The sequence below is a fragment of the Chiroxiphia lanceolata genome, chromosome 1, assembly GCF_009829145.1.
Source record: "Chiroxiphia lanceolata isolate bChiLan1 chromosome 1, bChiLan1.pri, whole genome shotgun sequence".
In the NCBI taxonomy this organism is placed as follows: Eukaryota; Metazoa; Chordata; class Aves; order Passeriformes; family Pipridae; genus Chiroxiphia; species Chiroxiphia lanceolata.
This window is the reverse complement of record NC_045637.1, coordinates 128,084,869-128,104,730: the sequence shown is the minus strand read 5'-3', so window position 1 is coordinate 128,104,730 and position 19,862 is coordinate 128,084,869. Positions and strand designations below refer to the sequence as shown.

Here is a 19,862-nt window from a genome sequence, read left to right as displayed (position 1 = left end):
CTTGAAAAAATATTACACTAAGCAGAGAATATCTGCTAGCAGGCAAAGTGAAGTATGCCACATTAATTCACATTGGTTGATTGAAAAAACATGCTATTCCTTAACTTAAAACACTCTCATTCTACTCTGTCAGCACTTTTTTTCACAGGAAGGTTACCTCATTAATTTTTTGCCACCACCACTACGAATAATTTCTTTTGATGGAAAGAGTTCTCTGATGAAAAAAGTTCAGAATATGACAAAATATCCTTCTGAAATTGAGATCAATAACAACTGATATAATGTGAAAGTAAACACCAAGTTGTTAAAGTGTGGTCTCACTTGTAGACATTGTGTGTGTGTGTCTTTCTCTTCAGACTTTCTAAGTAGGTGATCTTTCCAGTTACAGAAAAAACATTCAATTCTCACTTTTTTAAGGGGAAAAGGGAATGAAAAATCCTCCTCCTATTCTGATTTCCCACATTGCCTCCTTTGGTGAAGTTTTACACTGTGTTGCTCCACATAACGAAGGCGTGAAGATGTCACATAGTCCTTCAACATTACTGCCTCCAGCTCACCAATCTCTCAACACAAAATAATACAAAACCAAATATTCCAACATTTGCCTAATGCTATGTTGGAATTAGATTTTATGACAGAACACTGAATTTTACAGTGTTTGACATTCACATCTAACATGCATGATAATCAACATAACACGCATATTTTGTATAGGAAATGGATATAAATAAAAATAATTTGCCTGTAATTGAGTTTGTATTGAATATTTTCTAATAAAAAAAGAAAACCAGTAAGTAATTCCTATCTGTACTTTTTTAACCTTGATTTAATCAGGGAATTACCCAAGTGAGACAACTGAAATTAAGGGTCAATTACACCCCTGAGACGCAGCCTTGCTTCAGGGAACAGAGAACGTATTCTGAGGAATGCCATGCTTCATCTCCAGCCTGCATCTGGATAAAGGACTTACCATCACACTAGTTCATGGGATGTTACTTAGAAAAATAACAAAGATCTTTCCTTAGGAAGCTTTAAATAGCAGGTTTTTCATATCACAGGTATCAGTAAATTTCTAAATATGCCAAAATGTTTTTGAAATGTTGCTTTTAGACCATAAGTGATGTATAAATGTCTGCTAACAGATCTGTGATATATTGCTTTTAAAACAAAAGAATTCAACAGTAGGATAGATAAGCTATCTTTCAGGTTATTTTAAAAAAATGTTTTCATCATGGAGCACTAAGGATCCATTCAATCAGGATTACTCAGAATTCTGTCTTTGAGATGACAGTAAAACAAGAAAACAGCCTTGCCTTGGTGTCTTATGACCATCTTGCTCCCATCAATTTAAATGGATTTCTTTCAGTATACAAAAAGTATAAATGAGCTCAGATTTGATGCTTACTGTTTATCAAAGACACTCTGAGAGATAATGGATGCAGAAATTTGCAGTTTAAAACCTTGTCTTATCTCTGTCCTTTCATATTCTCTTGTGGCAGCAATAAGGATTGTTCTTTTTAACTTGGAAGTGATGTTGAATGCTGATTAGACTGTGTTTAATACTACAAGATCTATGTGAAATTTGACCAAATTTGGGGCCAAGAATGGTGAGAAAAGTGAATGCATTTTGATAATCTCTCTTTCTCCTTCTGTCTAACTAAAAAATTAGATTCAGTTTTCAATAAATTTCAGGTTTGAGAGTAGTGACCTAAAAACCAAAATAAGATTCAATTATCCTGTCCTCAAATTATCATTAGAAAACTTAAGCTGAATATATTTTATACCCTCGTAAAACACCTCCTCGAATTACTGCATTTTATAAAGGGCTGAAAAGGAAAAGAACAGTTCCGTTCTTATGCATTTGTTACATTTATCAAGATCTCAAACTCCCCATCCTTCTCTAGAAACCCTCAAGAGACTAGTGCCCAGTAATGACCAGGCTGGCAAAGAGAGTGTATTTGTGTGTGACTGCATCAGTGTAAGCAGACGCAAGTTCATATTTCTCTTTCTGGTCATTTGTCACATTGGTTTCATAGGAAACTTCTCCACACTCAAAAAACCCAAGAAAAACCCAAGCCCAAAACACATTAATTGACCAAAAATTCATGTTCTTCTCATTCTCTATAACGTTGAATTCTATCATAAAAATTCATTAGATAATTCAGAACCTGGTGGTCTAAGAAACAGCACAATTCCATGCATGTATGCAGTTCTCCTGTGTTTATGAGGGCAATGACTGTGTGTTTGCAGATGTAGAATAAATTTATGCCCGTAAAGGAACTTTCCTCCCATTCTTATTCTACATCGAGGGTTTTAAAGGTACTCCAAAAAAGATGACAAAATCCACCCCATCTTACAGTGAGAGAAACTTCATGACTAAACCAGTTGAGGTGAACACAGATGAAACTATTTAAGTCAGTGTCAAGTTAATGGTAGAATGACAGTGGCCTCCATGAAACTTGATTGCCACCTGCTTAATTACTACATACAGTACTCCTTCCTTCTGACCTTAATACCATGAGGGATTCTGATTCAGCTAAGTATTAAAAGTTCAAATTCTTACTGGAGCCCTAACTCAGTGTTTTGAATCTACCGAAGGGATTGGAAACAGCTGATACGAGGAAAGCTGCAAAATGATTCCCAGAGTTCAGAATTGAAAGGGGTGGAGCAGGAAGCTGTCCCAGCATCCCAGCAGGCTCATCGTCATTAGTTTTAATTTGGGCCTATCACTTTCAAACTGACTTGAAATTTCCTGAGAATGCATGAATCCATTTAAATATTCCAGAGCTCCATAAACATGTTAATTATACATATATAGCCAACAAGGTCTCCCAAAAGGGTCGTTGTCTCCTTTGCATGCTTTTAATCAAAAGGCCGGGTCAGAGGTCTTAATTTACCTACCTGTTATTTCAAAAGTGATTGATAGCAGAGGTGCAGCACTAGCCTTCGACTTGCTCTGTGACTGACTTTCTGAAATAACAGGGAAACGCCACCATGAGTATATGAGAACGGAGGTCTTTAAAGCAGCCTTATGCAGACAGCATTCCCTACCACCAACCGCAGACTACACTGAAATGAAGGCGTTTCCCCACAGCTAAATCTGGTGGCTGTGTTACCTGGCTTTTTTCCATCCTCAAATTACTTTTAGTTTTCTATGAGTATGTTTCTATGAGGGGAAAGGGAGGGAGGATGAGTGAAGCAGCAGCTCTTCTGAAAATCTGTCCCCTAATGTGGAAACAGCCCAGAGCTCCTTTTTAAACTAAGACCCACTTCACCCTCAGTTTGAGCTCTTGAAAAAATGTTCTCATGTTTATGCATCCAAAGACTAGTTACATTTTAATCAGCTTTCCAGGGCCTGCAGAGATTACCTCCTGATGGGCTCTGCGTATTCCTGTCACAGTCTGATAAGGGTAGATTTCACACCCGCCTAAGCCGGCAAGACTTCACAGCCTACCAAAATCCTAATCATCATTCTGAACAGTAAGCTGCCACTGGTTTTATTGTTACTTCTCCTTAGCTGGGAGGTTTTCCTCATTCACACTATTGCAGGGGCATCTAAACTTTGTTCCACAGAGGCGATTTACTAAAAGCCCTTGGGCAGAAGTTGATTTTCATTAAACGAAGAGGCTTGAAAGCTTCTTCTTTTATAAATACAGATGCAGGGCCCATGGAGCTCATAATGCTCAGTAGCTCACTGCTACTGATCCCAGCAATCATGCTGAAATGGTTGTTGGCATTAATATTCCCCACAAACTCTACCTCTACGGCAAGTTTGAGAGTACCTTTAAACCACAGCAGAAACCTCACCAGCCTGCAGTTTGGCCAACCCAGGTCTAAATGGTGTATTACACAGGACTTGTACAATGATGTTGCTTTTCCTGAAGTATGTGGCTGCATTTATTTATTTTTTTATTATTAATAATGTGTGTTTGCATGAAACAGGTGCAGAAGAGGATAAAACAATTAAAAAGCTAAATGCATTTAGCTTAATTCGCTGATTTCTAAATCTATAGTGGTGCATTAGCATGCAGTAGTAGATGTAACATAAACTAATCAAGCGTTGTTCTAAAGTATGTATATTACCAGAGGAATTAAAGATTTTGTCTCCTAAGCTATTCACTTTTTTCTTAAGACGCTGTACAAGCTGTAACAGTGACAAGGAATAATCTCTCTTTCAGTTAGGGAAATAAACCGATGAAATTATATTGGCTTGAAGTTCTGAAAGCTACGTAAGAACTTGGACAAATCAAGAAAAGAAGAAAAAAAATCAATTTCCTGAGAATGAAATATAATCATATTTTTACATTTTTCTATATTGAGCTTACAATTCACATATTCCATCCACACATCAAAGAGCACAAGTTCATCACCTAGCTGAAGGATACACAAGAAATTTTCAGCAGATGAAGGAACCAAATCTAGGATTTCTGACACACCTTCTCATGCTCTTTCTTACTGAGAGACATCCTTTATAAGACAGTAGTTTTCAGTAGGTATTAAGATAGAGTAATTTGTAGCTAGGAACCTAAATTTGCAGCACAGAGAATGAAATCTCTGCTACATCAATTAAGCATTTTCATCTGAATTTGAAAATAGCAGTAACCCACAAAGTAAGAAGGCATTCATGGGAAGAAGACAATGGCTGTCAAGGAGCTCTGGAATGCTGACATGCTCTGATTTCACACTAATTCAAATGCAATTGAATCAAATTTACCTTCTTTATCCTTGAGGGTATTTAGGTAGGAGAGGAGATTTTCATTAGCTTGCACACAGTACATTTCTCTAGTTTGAATGCCACCTCCGCACAGCGCCGTCTGATTTCCTCGCCTCTTGTCCTGTTGGCTAAGGAGAGGATCGACACGGCATTCTGTCCACTCCGTGGTCCGCCAACCATACCTGTATCAAATTTGGTTAATTGGGTCTTTTGAAATCATGAAGCCATTTTACACAGCATTCATTTACACAAGCTGAAACACCTTAGTAGCTTTATTAATTTCCTAAAAGGCCAGAGCACCACAATTTCTTGCACACAGAGGTGCATGAACTCTCATATTTTATGTGGTTGGAACATTTTTCCTATTATTTCATTTTTTAAATTATTACTCTTTAGGAATACCTTTCCTGTTCAATTCCTGAAACATATCACATATATAAATGTTTTATTTGAGGGAAGAAAAACTTAATATAGAGACATATAGTCCGTGTTCAGATAAGTTCACTTTCAAGATTGTGACTCTCAGCATTTTTTTAGAGCTCGAAAATTTATATAAGCTAAAGCCAAAATATAAAAGAAATGTGAATGCTGAGAAATGTAAGAGACAGAAAAGGAGGGGAAAACCCCACAACAACCTAACCCCCCAAAATTACCCATAAGCCCATTATTTATATTTGATAGGAGACATGACAGTTTCTCTCAGATATCAAGGTGAAAGTATAATGGTATTTTTTTTATTATTACTACGGAAAAACCTTTCAGTAAGTTCCTTTTTCTCAATCAAGAGGAAGATCGTTCTGTGGTACTGAAGCATCCCTGCTGGGTACTGATGAATGGTGAGAAGCTGTGAGCTTTCTAATCAGTGAATGCACAGGAAAGAAGATCTTTGACTCATAGTTAAAACCCCAACAGGGATTATGAACCACAAGAAATGCCACAGAATTCTCTACCCACCAAGTACTTTAAGACTAAATCAAAGCAAAGTGTTTCCTAATGTAGCTGGAGATAGGGAAAGATGACATTTCGACACTTAAATGAAAAATATATACCACAGTCAAAGATGCTTAACATCAAATGACATTTCTTCAGACCCTTTTCTCAATTTGATAAAGAAAAAGCACAGTTAGGACTTTAATATTAATCTTGATTAGTTGATAAGGATTACAGCAATCTCTTGAATCGTAAAGTGCTTGCTGTCATTTCTCCTAAACTTTATTTACTGTCACTTTTATCCTCTCACACTTTCCATTTGGGCGTCAGTACTGCCTTTCTTGTGCTGAATACAAGTCTCACTAAAATAGTCTGTTTGCTAACCAGATGTCTATCACCTCTTTTCTGCGTTCACCATTTTGTCTCCAAACAGATAAGGATTTCAGAAAACAATGATTCTGCTAGAAATGTTATATAGGGAAAATATCACTGACAAATGAATAAAATTAACTTATTTTCATCTTGTCTGAGCCTGTATATGCACAAATATCATCTTTTAAAAACTGAAAAAAATGAAAAAAAATGTACTTGTTATATAGTTTGTATTTAGAGGACGAAATGATTACACTATAATAGGGGCGATTTGCAGGCTTCGGGCTTTCAAGAACACTGAATACATAAACGATGAAAAAAAAAAAGGTAAAGTCATAGCTATTATTTCTTTAATAATGGTTTCGTTGTTGCTCCATCACCAGCCTTGTACGCTTAATTGAAATTGTTCATTTTAATATAGAGAGAACTGAAATGAACCAGCTTACGTAATGCATGGTGCTACGCCATCTCCTTGGGAAATACACTGCTCTGCTTCTTCTAATTGTGGGCATTCGCTTTCACTGCCAACAGGGAGCTGCTTAATGGTCCGTGATCTTGTACGATTCCCTTTAGGGGTTGTCATGTCAAAGCAGGTTTTGGAGCAGGGGGTCCATTCCGACCACTCTGACACCTGGCACTCCTTCGTGATCACACAGGACTGAAACGTAATGGGCAGCTTGTCCTGTTTGCAGAAGCTGTAATAAGAGAGCATTACAATTTTCAGCACACACATCCACAGACAGTCATGAACTCCTAAGGAAAACTGACGTCCATCAAGCCCAAAAAGTCAGGCAAAAAGGCTTTTGGTCAAAGTGACTCAAACTATATACATTAGATTTACTATAGTTAAAAATTACCAGTATTGCCATATCTGTGATCAAAATACTGCCCTATCTGTGATCAAAATTAAAATATAAATCTTCATACATGTACAGAAGTACAACAGAGGAAAGAAATCAATTTTTCATTGCTTATCTTTTACTTTTAGGTATACTCAATTTTTTTGTTGGAACATAAAGTAAGGGAGGATCAATAACAGAGATGACTAAAGATGTTTTTGAAGAGAACAAAGTGCTCAGTGCCATCTTCTTTTAATTTCCAGATTACAATTTGTTAAAAAACACAACGGCAAATATGTTGAGTGCTTGGTCACTAATCATTTACTTTGCTAACAGCTAGTATATTGCCACAGTGATGTCTCATGAACTAAATAGGGAATGATCTCTACCTTAAAGTGGAGTCTTCCCTGATGCAGCGAACACATAGCCTTAATTTCCTATTTCTTACAAAGGCCATCATTTAATTTCCGTTCTCCATTTGATTGTTTCATTCACATATTACATAGGTTGTCAGCAAGATTTTTTCCCTCTAAATCCCTCTGCATTTCAAATGTTATATTCTAAGCAGAAACTAACATTTCTACTTAGAAGCTTGATTAACAATAGAAAAATGAGAAATAGAGAAGTTAAACTATAGTTAAAGTGAACATAACTTTATCTCCTTAATTATAATTACAACATAAGTATTTTTTAAATTTTTTATCATATCTGTTTTGGAATTAAAATCTGGCTTTTGAAGCACTTAAACAGGCAGGAAGAGGATTTACTGGCACTGCAGATGGTACAATGAAATGCTCTGTTCAGTACCAGTCCTATAAACAATAAAATGAAGACTCATTTTTTCTTTTTAAAAGAATACAAAACAATACAGAATAATGAATATTTACTATTTTGTTGCTATACAAAATTTTGCCCTACCCATATATTCAACATAATTTTGAACTGCTATTTACAAAGTTTTGTAATAGTAGAACTAGGGATATTTGAGACTAATAGGAGATTTAAAACCACAATAAATGAAAGCATATTCATGCAAAAGTGACAGAGCAATTCTACAGCTTGCTAATAGAAGATCCTGGTTGTGGAGACAGACAATGCCAGCATGTTCAAAAGGAGGTTGATGAATTTGTGGGCTGTTGGTCTACATATGGATTTGGGGGGGGAGGGGAACCCTAACATGTGATAGTCAACATTTATTCTGCTTAAGGACAGAAACTATATCTTGTTTGGGATGAATACACTGAAATATTTTTAGAAAATTATTCTTTAATAGTGGAATTTTTCACCTACATATAGTCCCATCTGGCACAGTACTAAAGCACTGTCAAAATCAATATATCAGTTTCTGTACCTTTGACAAAACATGTAGATTCATTTATCCCACAAAGACACATTTTAATGACCAGAGAATAGATAAATTCCTCATGGTTTCTAAGATGGGCAGTATTTGCAAATTCTCCTGTAGGAGAGATGAAATATCCTCACCTTCCAAGTTCCTACCCAATGTGACACCTTTGAGAGCAGACAAAACCAACCTCTTAACTTGCACTGTAACTGGGGCTGAGTTTAATTATAGACACTTACTGCCAGGGAACATGCACGAAATTGCCACTACAAAGTAGCTTTGGTGAGAAAGAAGGAGATCAACTCATGATATGTAAGAGTCCATGTGCTTCTTTTGCATGTGCTTCAAAACTTATTTGGGAGAAGTGTTACATGAGAAAGGGTAATATTCATTCTCAGAAGGTGACAGATAGATAGATAGATAGATAGATACCCTTTCTTCACTGAAGTTACCTTCAGCTTGGGTATATTCCCTGACTTTTCCCAACCCTAAAGGTGTCCCTGGCTGTGACTGGCTGCAATTCCTACACATCTTCCTGCAGAGACTACTTTCTTGTCTGGAAGAAGGAAGCCTCTACCACAACATAAAGGGTTCAAATTCACAAAATCACAGAATCACAGAATTGTTAGTGTTGGAAGGAACTTCTGAAAATCATCCAGTCCAATCCCCCTGCCAAGACAGGGTCGCGGGTAACATATATAAGTGGGTACACAAAACGTATCCAGGTTTTGAATGTCTCCAGAAAGGGAGACTCTATTACCTCCCTAGGCAGCCTGTTTCACTGCTCTGCCATCCTCAGCATAAAGAAGCTCTTCCTCATGTTGAGGTGAAACTTCTTGTATTTTAGTTTATCGCCATTGCTCTCATCCTGTCTCTGGGCACCACTGAAAAGAGTCTCGCACCATCCTCTTCACACCTGCCTTTGAGATATTTATACACATTAATGAGATCCCTTCTCAGTCTTCTCCAGACTAAACAGGCCCAGCTCCTGCAGTCTCTCTTCATGATATGCTCCAGTCCCCTAATCATCTTCGTGGTCCTCTGCTGCACCCTCTCCAGCAGCTACTTGTTTTTCTTGTATTGAGGAGCCCAGAACTGGACACAGTATTCCAGATGTGGCCTCACTAGGGCCAAGTAGACAGGGAGGATCATCTCCCTCAGCCTCCTGGCAACACTCTTCCCGATGCATCCCAGGATACTATTGGCCCTCCTGGCTGCAAGGGCACACTGCTGGCTCATAGTCAACCTGCCACCCACCAATACTCCCAGTTCCTTCTCAGCAGAAATACTCCCCAGTAGGTCAGTCCCCAGTCTGTATTGGTACCTGGGGTTATTACTCCCCAGGTGCAGTAGCCTGCTCTTGCCTTTGCTGAACCTTCTTACATTTATCTCTGCCCACAGCCTTCAGCCACTCCCCTCAGTTTCATGTTGTCAGATTTGCTGAGGGTATATCTTGTAACCAGAACATAAATATTACTAGGGAGACAAACAAGAGGTAGACTGAGTTTCCATTTATTTCCTTACTTGCTTATTAAAATCATGCACCACTTGCAGTACTACATAAATACCAAGTAACTGATACTGTAAGTCACAAGCAAACAACCTCTTTACTGTTATACATGCTGACATTATTTTGTGAGAGGGTAGAGACAGTTACAATTAGCAAAAGAAGTGTTGCAAAAGCCAATTAGCTGCTGTTTTTTAACACTTGCTTTTCTTTGAACAAGTTAGAGAAACAGTGAGAGCTAATTGCATATGGTCGTTATGAAATTTTCCTTCATGTTGCAGGCAGCAGCAGAGGATGTGTTGCAGTATAGATCAAGTAAGGAAGGGAAGACTCAGTATCACAAATCTCTCTAAACAAGACCAATTAAAATTCTTCAGTTAAGTAAATGATTACAGAAGTGCTTCACTACCTTTGAAGGTAATAGAGTAGCTTGCAGAGCAGATTACAATTCCTTTCCCTGTCCCAAGTGCATGTATACCCATTACCAGCAACTGAACTAATCTAATTTCATGTTGTATCTCTACATACACCCCTTTCCCAAGAAATTTGGGAAGAATGAATTTGATGATCCAAAGTCCCCTATAATTTTTGAACATATATTTTAATATTTTTTTTTTACTCCTGACACCTTTTAAATATTTTCAAAATATTTCCAAACTTTGTTTTACCAGAAGAAACAGATGTTCATCATATCTTTCAGAGGAAATTACTATATATAGACAGACATTCATAATTAAAGTTTCTAATACTGCATGCTATAAAAATGCTAACTCTGAAAGATACACGTGCCATTTAAAAAGCTCAGTATATGCAATACATTAGTTGAGAAGGTTGGCCACATTTATTGCATAGAATGGTTCTTAATCAAAACCTGGGAATGTTTTTTTTTACACAAAATAGTTTTTTCTGGGTTTGGTGCCTAACGCTACAGATTTGATCTTCACAAATAATGGAAAACAAAGCTTACTTTCATATAAATCTCTCTGCACTTTCTGATGGATTTCACCTCTGATTTAGTTACCCTAATTTGAGGGAATCTTCTCACAGGATAAAAGGCAAACACAACAGAAGATAAAAATAGACAGTTAACATTAATTTCATGATATCACCCAACTCACTCTGCATCAAACATCTCCATGCCTTGGGTATGTTCAGTAACATCTAAGTATGCATTATATGCAAAGTTAACCATTCAAGAAGCACAGATAAGTCCTTACTATCAACCCATACAGTTTTGTCCAGATAATTGCTTGGAACGCTCAAAGAAAATCACATGAATTGCATTAAAATGCTCTTAAAACTCAACAGAATAGACTGGATACAAGAAGAAGTAGCATAGAGATAACACGTAAAGTCTGCAAGAACTTGCTCTCAATCCAGTGAAAACATTCAAAGGACAGTGTCCTAAGCGTCAGATATAGTGGGGAACTGAAGCTTAAGGTATATAAGCACTTAAATCACACAGTGGAAAGAGAAAGCAATCCCAAACAAAACAAAACATCACAGAGAATGAATGATCCCTACTGCTATGAAGCCAACATTAAGCCTATTTCTGACCTCAAAGACTGATATAAGATTAAATAAAACCATAGAAAAAGGCAGTTTTGATTCAAAGGACAACCTACAGAATATAATTGCTTCTCAGCCTCTTTTGGAGATGTGTGGTCAGCAATTTGTGTCTACTCACGTTCTGTAGCCTCATTTTTTGCTCCTACAGCAATAAATAAAAACTAAATATCACTTTGGATAGGAAGGTTACACCTGGAGACTTCAAAGTAATTTATGGGATAATTAAGGCTATAGACACATGGAGAACAAAGGTTGAGGCATACGCCCAGAACAAATTAGACCGTAGTATGTGTGTACAAATGAGCAAGTTGTGCAATTGAAAGCACTCTCTTCAATCAAAGATAAGCTTTAAAAGGTGTGATAAAATTAGATTAGTCAAGAGATAAAAAAATTCTTTCTGAGATATCCTAAATTTCTATTAGAGTGAAAAACACTTTTACAGATTTAAAAATCAGGAAAACTTGATTTTGTATGCCAATGACCTGTATGAGCATCTATAATCTCAGTTTCAAAATTTGTCTTTTAAGTTATGAGAAAAGTCATGGAAGAAACCGTTGGAATTTCTTCCTCTGCAAATTCAACTAGGAAAAAAAAAGATTTTTTCTTTTTATCTTTTGCAATAGATAAAGCTGTGCATACTGCATGCATAAAGCCAAATGCGTGGTAATGCTTGAAGGTAGGACCGATCTCTAAATTTATGCAGGATGAATAGAAAAAATAAATAGTTTTTAAACTAGGCAGTAGGACTCTTTACTTCACGAGCATACTCCATACATAACTTGTACAACTACAGTACTACTACTGCTGGTGTTTCCTCCGTATCATACTGGACTCATAACTACAAAGAGTTAATGAGAAGAGATGAACAGCAGCATCAGAATGGCTGAGGGGTTCTAACTAATAATCCATGCAGTCTGAAACCTGTCTTGGCAGTAGCAGATGAGGGCAAAAATGGAAAGACAACAAGTATTTGGTCACACTCTCCCAAGATACTCTCTGGTTTTTCAGCAAACTACAGCTTACAGACTTTCTGAAGACAAGCTGAATCTTTGCACTGCCCTTTATAGAGTTCTCCTCCATGAATTATTACAAATGCTTTCTGAACCTAATAAGATTTTGGTACCTACATCATCTTAGAAACAACACATTATACACATATTTACTCACCAACAACTGTAGCAGTTTTGCTTTAAAACTGCCCAGTTAATTTCATTTTCTGGCTTCAGGTCTTGCATAACTATAGTCACTTTCTCTGTGGCATTTTTGAGCTTAGAGACTTCTATAAGCTCTTTCTTTGAGTGTCTCTGTTGGAGACACCATTTTGAAGATCGACTTTGTGCCTTCCCCTGTACAGCTGCTCTTCATGTTCTAATGTAATAGAGTATCAATGCAAGCTTTCCAATTTAAACCTAAAATTGAACAATGAAGATTATGTCCTTTACAATACATTCAATTAATTCACCTAAGTGCTGATATTTAACAAAAACTGCTATTTACCAGTTTTGACTATATTGTAAAGTAATGGGGCCCAATAGACAAGGTTAATGGAAGCCAAATAGTCTCTTCAATAACTTTTGTCTGCATTATTTTGCCTCCATTCCTTCACTGTTATCAGCACTCAGCTTTGGTTTTCCCGTTATCCATATTCAGCTTTGATTTTCATTAATGAAATTCACAGCTATTATTCCTTACTTTCACTATATGCATTCTCCTGGAATTCTGCTATATTTACTTTTTCTCTAGCTGATTTTCCATTTGATTACACACAGAGATTTCCATTGTTCTGAAATGAATAACATGGCTACAGTTCAAGAGACTGATGCCAACATAAACTTTAGGTATTCACGAGAAACAAAACCATGGGTTAGGGCTCGACTGAAAAGGACTGAAGTGAAATTTTTCAATTTTTTAAATTCAAAACTGTGATCTTTCGATCCTGGATCACTATTTGATGTGGTAGTGGATTATGTCCACAGGCTCTTGGGTCCTGTGGCTCTAAATTTCTTTGTAGATGCACCTACAGATCTGTCCAGGCTGCTCCAGTCCTGGCATGACTGACCTACCCTCAGCCCTGGTGTAGAAAGCTGACACCTCCACATCAGAGAGCTCAGTGCAGCCGACATTTTTCAGAGACACTCAACAGACATCTATATTATCAGACACCACACACAAAACCTAGATAAAAATGGCATTCTTCCTCCCTTTGACTCTCTCATACTAAATAGTATCACAGTGACTAGATATAACATGCTCTTCATGACCAGGAAGGGCAGTGGACCTGTCTGCTGGGGGTTTCAACCCCAGTACCTTTTGGGAAGAAACTTTAATTTTATTTTTGAAGAAAACTACTTCATTTCCAGCAAAAAATAAAACGTATGCTTGTATTCTGCAAAGTAAAACCCCAACAACATAATCCAATTATTATTCAATCCACAAGATTGAATGAATGAATTAAAAACTTTAGGGGATTGAAGAAGATGTAAGCAAAAACTATGTAACTGCCCAAAAGAAACTCATACTGAGTACCATACAAGGCAGTTCAGTATTTCAGCAGAAAAAGGGAGCTGATTCTGAAAGTTTCAGATCAAAGCACAATCAACATACTTAAGAAAATCCTAAATTCTTTTCTGGGTTTTTACATGGCTTCATTTAATTACTGTGAAAGAAGAGTAAAGGTTATCAGGCAGATAAAAAAAAAAAAAGGCATTAGTGTGCTCCCTCAGAGCATAATAATTTAACCATTTCCTAGCCTTGAATATCCTGCACACCATCAGGCATCTCCTACTACCAGCTGCTTCATAAGGAATGATGAGAGTCTCTCTTGAATTTTTGTTGATCTCATGAGACATTACATCATTGAATACCATTAGCAAAATGGTCTTCAATCTTTCCCACCAGCCACAAGATGAGAACTACTGACATACAAGCCCATTCAACCAAACTTGTCTGCAGAAAGATTCAAAACTGTAACAAATTACTTATAGAACACCAAAACTACATGATAGTTTAGCATTTGAAAATCAAAATTACACACAGAAACACAAATACACAGAAGCAGGCTTGCTAAGGCTGCCATTTTTGACTGAAGGGCAAAATAAAGCTAGAGGAAGATTTTGGAAAATAATCAGAAAGTAAATTTGTGATTGAAAATGATGGCAATTGTAAATCCCACTAAAACAAACCACTGAGCTGGACAGAGTCCTTGCAAGACAACCTACAGGCATAAATGAATATTGGCCCAACTCCCAAACAATTCTTAGAAAAAAAAGAAATTAAAGCAGGATTTGAATACAAGCATATTTTACTTTTTTTCAGTAGAGAGAATATCAATAGTTTGCCTTACATTTGCTTGAATCTGGGTAAACTGCTACAAGAAATGAGAGACTGTAAGGAACACTTTCCAAAGACCACTTCTGCTTCTCATAACTGTAACCTTACAGCAAAGGAAGGGGTAAAACCTGTACCACACCACTCATTAGTACCACATCCTAGAGAAACTCAGGCTTACGCTGCTGGGAAATCTGGTAGCCTATAGGCAGTCCCACAGACAAGATGCTCACACCCTCAACAGAACTACCTGGTAGAAATAATCTGGTTGGGTCAGAAGGTCAAATCGACCTTTGAAACATACTTATTCATGTCTGCAATTTTCTATGGCAACTTTGAATAATCACTCACTAGAGTCAGGAGGCCTGGGGAAATACAGCAGTATTAATCCTTTGTATTATCTGGAATTAAATCCAGATCTTAAGATTGTGTGTTTAGAGTCTACTCCTTGCTCTATATTGGACCACCATGGAACCTTAAAAGATGCTCTCTGTACGAGTAAGAGAAATTTTGGAGTTAACTTAGGGATACAAGTATGAAGCACAATGTGATGCAATCTGATGTGCTGCAAAAAGCTATTTATTTTTCATGCAGTGTTCTCCTCAGACTTCACACAGCCTGTTGGATGTGTTAACCTCTAAAGCAAAATAATCAAATTAACCCTATGCCATTCCTGAATCACAGCTACAGCTGGATTTTGAAAGAGACTCTTGGCATAAAGGAAAAAAAAAGGTTTTTTTCTCATAAATAAAATCAAAAGTTTAAAACTTTAAATTAAACTTTAAAAAGTTTAATTTTCAGGTACTAGACAGCAGGAATAATAGAAAGGTGATTTAAATCTGGAGGTTAGAAAACCCTCATGAGCTAGTCTGAAGATAACAAATGTAATTCACAAAGTCTAGTCATCCTCGAGAGATTTAGTTTATGGTTGGAACACACTTGTTTCTTTAAAGAAGTTAGCAAAAATACAGTGCCTGTACATTTTCCTAGTGGAAAATGACTTAGTCCTGATTCATTTTCCCTGCAGCTGCACTGTTTAATATTGGTCATATTGTGCATTGTTCTGAGAAACTGTTAGTACCTCCCTGTATAATGGGCTGTTATAATCACACAAACAATGAGGCTCCTTTATTCATTTACAATTCAAGTACTGTCCACCTAAGTGCTTTTCACAAGACTATTTTCCCATGATCCTTTCACAACTTTAACTAATTCTGCCAACAAGAATGCACAGCCAAAACAATTTTGAAATAAACAAAACCACTCAAGCTTTCTACATTACAGGAGAAGATAGAAGATACAACTTCTGTATCAAGAAAAAATATATCATCTAACACAGGCAAAGCAAAAAGAAATTCTACTACACCCAAACAAGCATCAACAACAGCTGCTGTGGGGCTATCACAGACACCATGAGTGTTTGAGGAGACAAGAAAATAGAAGGGTTGAGTTAGAGGTGTTATCTTTCACAGTCCAGTAACACAGTGACATGCATGCACATCTCATCCTATAGACAATTTTAAAATTGGTAGAGCAAGTTATTTGGCAAGAGTCTACATAAATGACTTATTAAAGCTTTTGGGAGGGATTTCTCTTTGTCAGTGGAAATTTTTGTTACATAGCATTAATCAGCATTTACTTTGACCCAAAACAACAGCTAGTTTCATGGAGTTATTGACAAAGAAAAAATAAACACAATGCCAAACTTTGTGAATAAAAATATACAATATTGATGTTATGATGTCAAGAAATATATTACTGAAAATTATATTACTAGTATTAGTTGTGTTTAAGGTATTATTTTACATTTGTTCTCTTTATTGATGCTTAGATTTGACAGTATCACTGGTTTCATCTCAGTCTCCAACATTTGGAAAAAAAGCAGTCAGTATTAGGAGGTAGGCTGCACATTCTATTTTCAGTGGGACCACTGAAAGTTAGACACTGAAGTACTCAACTCTGCTGTTCTGAGGATCTGGAAGGGAACTTTGACTTCCCACCCTGTGCAATCTCACCTTGAGGGACAGTATGTCCCAGGGGGATGCTCATCTCACATGCAGCCATACCATAACTCCATAAAGCTGATCAAGAAAACAAGGGCATACTCTACATCCTAGACTATGCTTAGCAGTTATATAATAGAAAAAAAACCCAACACAAAAGAAATCCAAAAAGGTAATACATTCTAGTTTGCTCCTTAGGGGAATATTTATCATGAGATAATACCAATATAAAGAAGTCAAGAATTTAGAAAAAGAATTTTTGATTCATATGTATTTATTTAGTCATATTGAAGTCAATCAACATTAAAATTGTCTGATGAGGAAGAAAATATGCATAAAAGTACAGTGCAGGAGAATCTTCACTGAAGATCACAGTGCCTAATTCAATTTACCACTGTGTATCTTAATCTCTTACTATATTAAAGCTAGAAATTCAACACTGCATTCATTCATAGAATTAATTTATTCACTCATAGGATTTGTGGCCACAAGGGATTATCAGAACATGTAGTTCAACCCTCATTACATTACAAGCTATTATACTTTGCTAAGGAAGATTTTTTTATTTGAATAAAAATCATATTCTAGAAAGGCATCCAATCTTGATGCTTTGTACAGATATATATGAATGTCATACATCTAAATGACAGAAGAACTGTTCACTGTATGAAAGGAGTTAAAATACGGTGTGGAAAAAGAAATTGTTCATTGCTGATGTTTCAATTATTCAGTACAGTGTGTAGGTTTCCATCTTAAATCTAGATTTTGGCACGGTATGTCAAATGTGTAGCAATACTGACAAGCCACTGTCAAAACAGCAGCCTCGGCAAGATGATGGAGCAGGTACTTAGAATAGAAAGGAACACCCACTGAATAATATTATACATATCCACAGAAAATACTGTCTCCACCAAAGTCACGTTAAAAAACTACAGGATGCTTCTAACTTTCAAATTCACGGAAATTCTAAAGGCATAGTGGAAAATGGTAGGAAAGCAGTATGTTTGCATCCTGTTTCCTCTAATATTTTACATTTTTATTATCCCAATGCACCTGACAATTAACCCTGCCGTTTTTAGTTATCAAGAGGTTTTACTTCCAAGATTACTTCTTTCCTATTCTCCATTTGTTAACAGCATGTGCTCTGATTCCAAGTTAATGAATCAAGATGACTGTGTATAGTTCATTATCCAAATATGTGATATTTACAGGTGTTCTGTAAGTGAACCACTTATTGCTTCTAAACCCTTACAGTGTGGTTAGCTTGCAGGCTTCCTCTAAAAAAACAGCCGTAGAGCTGCTTTTCTAGCAACATAAAAAGCACATGCAGATATATATGCTTTCATCTGGTCCTCAGTGAACAAACAAAAGGTTTCTTATGCTCCTTCATCTCTATGACCCGTCCTCTCTGCATGGCTGTTTCCCTCTCCTTCACGCAGCCCATCTCCTTGAAGTTTTTTTACCTTAACCACTGCCACATTCATACATACGACTCTTTCTGCCTGTTGCCTCACAGAGATGCTCAGAGAAGTACAGAGAATCTCTCAAGACCTTTTCCAAGCAAGGAGTACATAACAGGGTCCAACAAACTGAGCTGCTATACTGTATGTCTGAATCTTTCTTCTGTTTGCTGTCTGACAGCATGACTTGTCTGCTTCTCCAAATAATGGAAGAAATAAAGCAACAGGTTTATGCAGTTTTGGCTGGTCTTTTTTTATGTTCCTCCATCAGACAGTCTCTAATTCATAAGAAGAACGAAAGTCCACGGATAGAGACATTTGTTATTTGGAAGGTAAGCATTAAGAGGTTTCAGGACCTGGAAAGGAAAAGAAAGCTAAAATGCCATTCTAGAAGAGCAGATTCTCTATCTTTTTTCTCATGCTAAAACATCTTAAGTATCACTTGCTCATTGGTTAAATACTTCATTGGCCATTCTTGAATTCCTTAGTGCCTGGGTATCCAGCTTAAGACCTGTGGTCAGTATTGAATATAATGACTCTGCTTTAAGCAGATGCAGGTCTACTTGAAGCAAGCTGAAAAATTATGCATTACACATCTTCAAACTGCATGCCCAAAATCAACAAAACAATTCCATAATTTTGGCCCTACTGTCATATCTCATGTCTTAACTATAATATTGGAATAAACAAAAGGTCAAATTCTCCCAAACTTCAAATTTAGTAAAGCACTACAACAAGAACATTACAGAAACTTCCAAGAGAGTTTGTTACAAGATGTGGATATAATTTGCTATATATTTCACGAGCGCACAGAATCAATGAGAAGGATGAAATAACAAATACTTACTTTCTAAGAAGGACAGATGTGAAACTAATGAAACATGATCACTTGATCAAATGCAAAAAGAGGCTAAACCAATCTGCTCATGAACTAGTCAGCATTTCTAAAATTTTGGATTCTTTTCTGCCCCCACTGTTATGTTCCACTATCGTAATTGCATAAGGTTATTTCCCAACAAAGAAGTAAAAGTTCTGAATATATATAATATTTCACTGTTTTTTCTTGAATTCTCATTTCAGGTCATTCAGGTCATCAATAGTGTTCAGCTTCACAAACAGGTCTCTACTACAGTAATGCTGCCAAGAGAATATTAACCAGTTCTGAGGACTGCAGCCAGAGTTGGCAGGGATGGTTTCCTACTTGGTCTCCTCCATTTCTCCCGCCACTCAAACAGGAGTAGTTTTGGTCCCAGCCTAAGCAAGATAAACAAGCCATATTCAAATGATGGAGAAAGAGAAAGGAAACAGTGCAGAAATTCCTGGGATATCTTTGTTTTAAGAGGCAGTAGATGCCTGCAGAACTGCTTTAACTACACCTCGCTTTCCAGCCATTTGAGCTAAGTGACTCTTAGCGATGACAGGCTGTCTCCACACCTGTGGACCAGCTGCTTCAGGGGAACATGATGTGCTTTGTCGGTGGATTTCAAAATCTTTGCTGAAATGCAGAAACATACAGGCCAAGATACTCTAGTTCTGTTCCATGTTCCTACAGTTATAACTGCCTGTGCTCCAGTCTTTCCAAACACTTCTTCTTAGACTTGTACAAAACCAGGTAAAACCAGGCAAACCTTTCTTGCTAAACTTTCCCCCAGAAGTCTGCTCAGGAAAATAAATATGAGGAACCATTTGAGACACAAAAATAACAATTTGGCAGAGCAGAATAAAGTGAAACCAGAGTCTATATTACAGTAGAAAATTATAGTCTTAACATGAAGCATAATCATTACAACTTGTAA

At 36.8% G+C, this 19,862-nt stretch overlaps 1 protein-coding gene across 11 annotated transcripts in view; it reads right to left on the bottom strand.

Moving 5' to 3' along the window:
* The window catches only part of THSD7A (thrombospondin type 1 domain containing 7A), a 281,746-nt gene that overhangs the window by 99,683 nt on the left and 162,201 nt on the right, over positions 1-19,862 (bottom strand). For 9 of the 11 annotated variants that reach the window (XM_032685996.1, XM_032686043.1, XM_032686034.1 and 6 more), the window contains 3 exons: positions 6,463-6,711; positions 4,715-4,896; positions 2,902-2,970 (listed from right to left, as the gene is read on the bottom strand). In XM_032685996.1, coding sequence (XP_032541887.1) covers positions 2,902-2,970; positions 4,715-4,896; positions 6,463-6,711 — 500 coding nt within the window. The remainder of the gene's footprint in view (positions 1-2,901; positions 2,971-4,714; positions 4,897-6,462; positions 6,712-19,862) is intronic. The other 2 variants (XM_032686025.1, XM_032686015.1) reach the window with 1 other exon arrangement.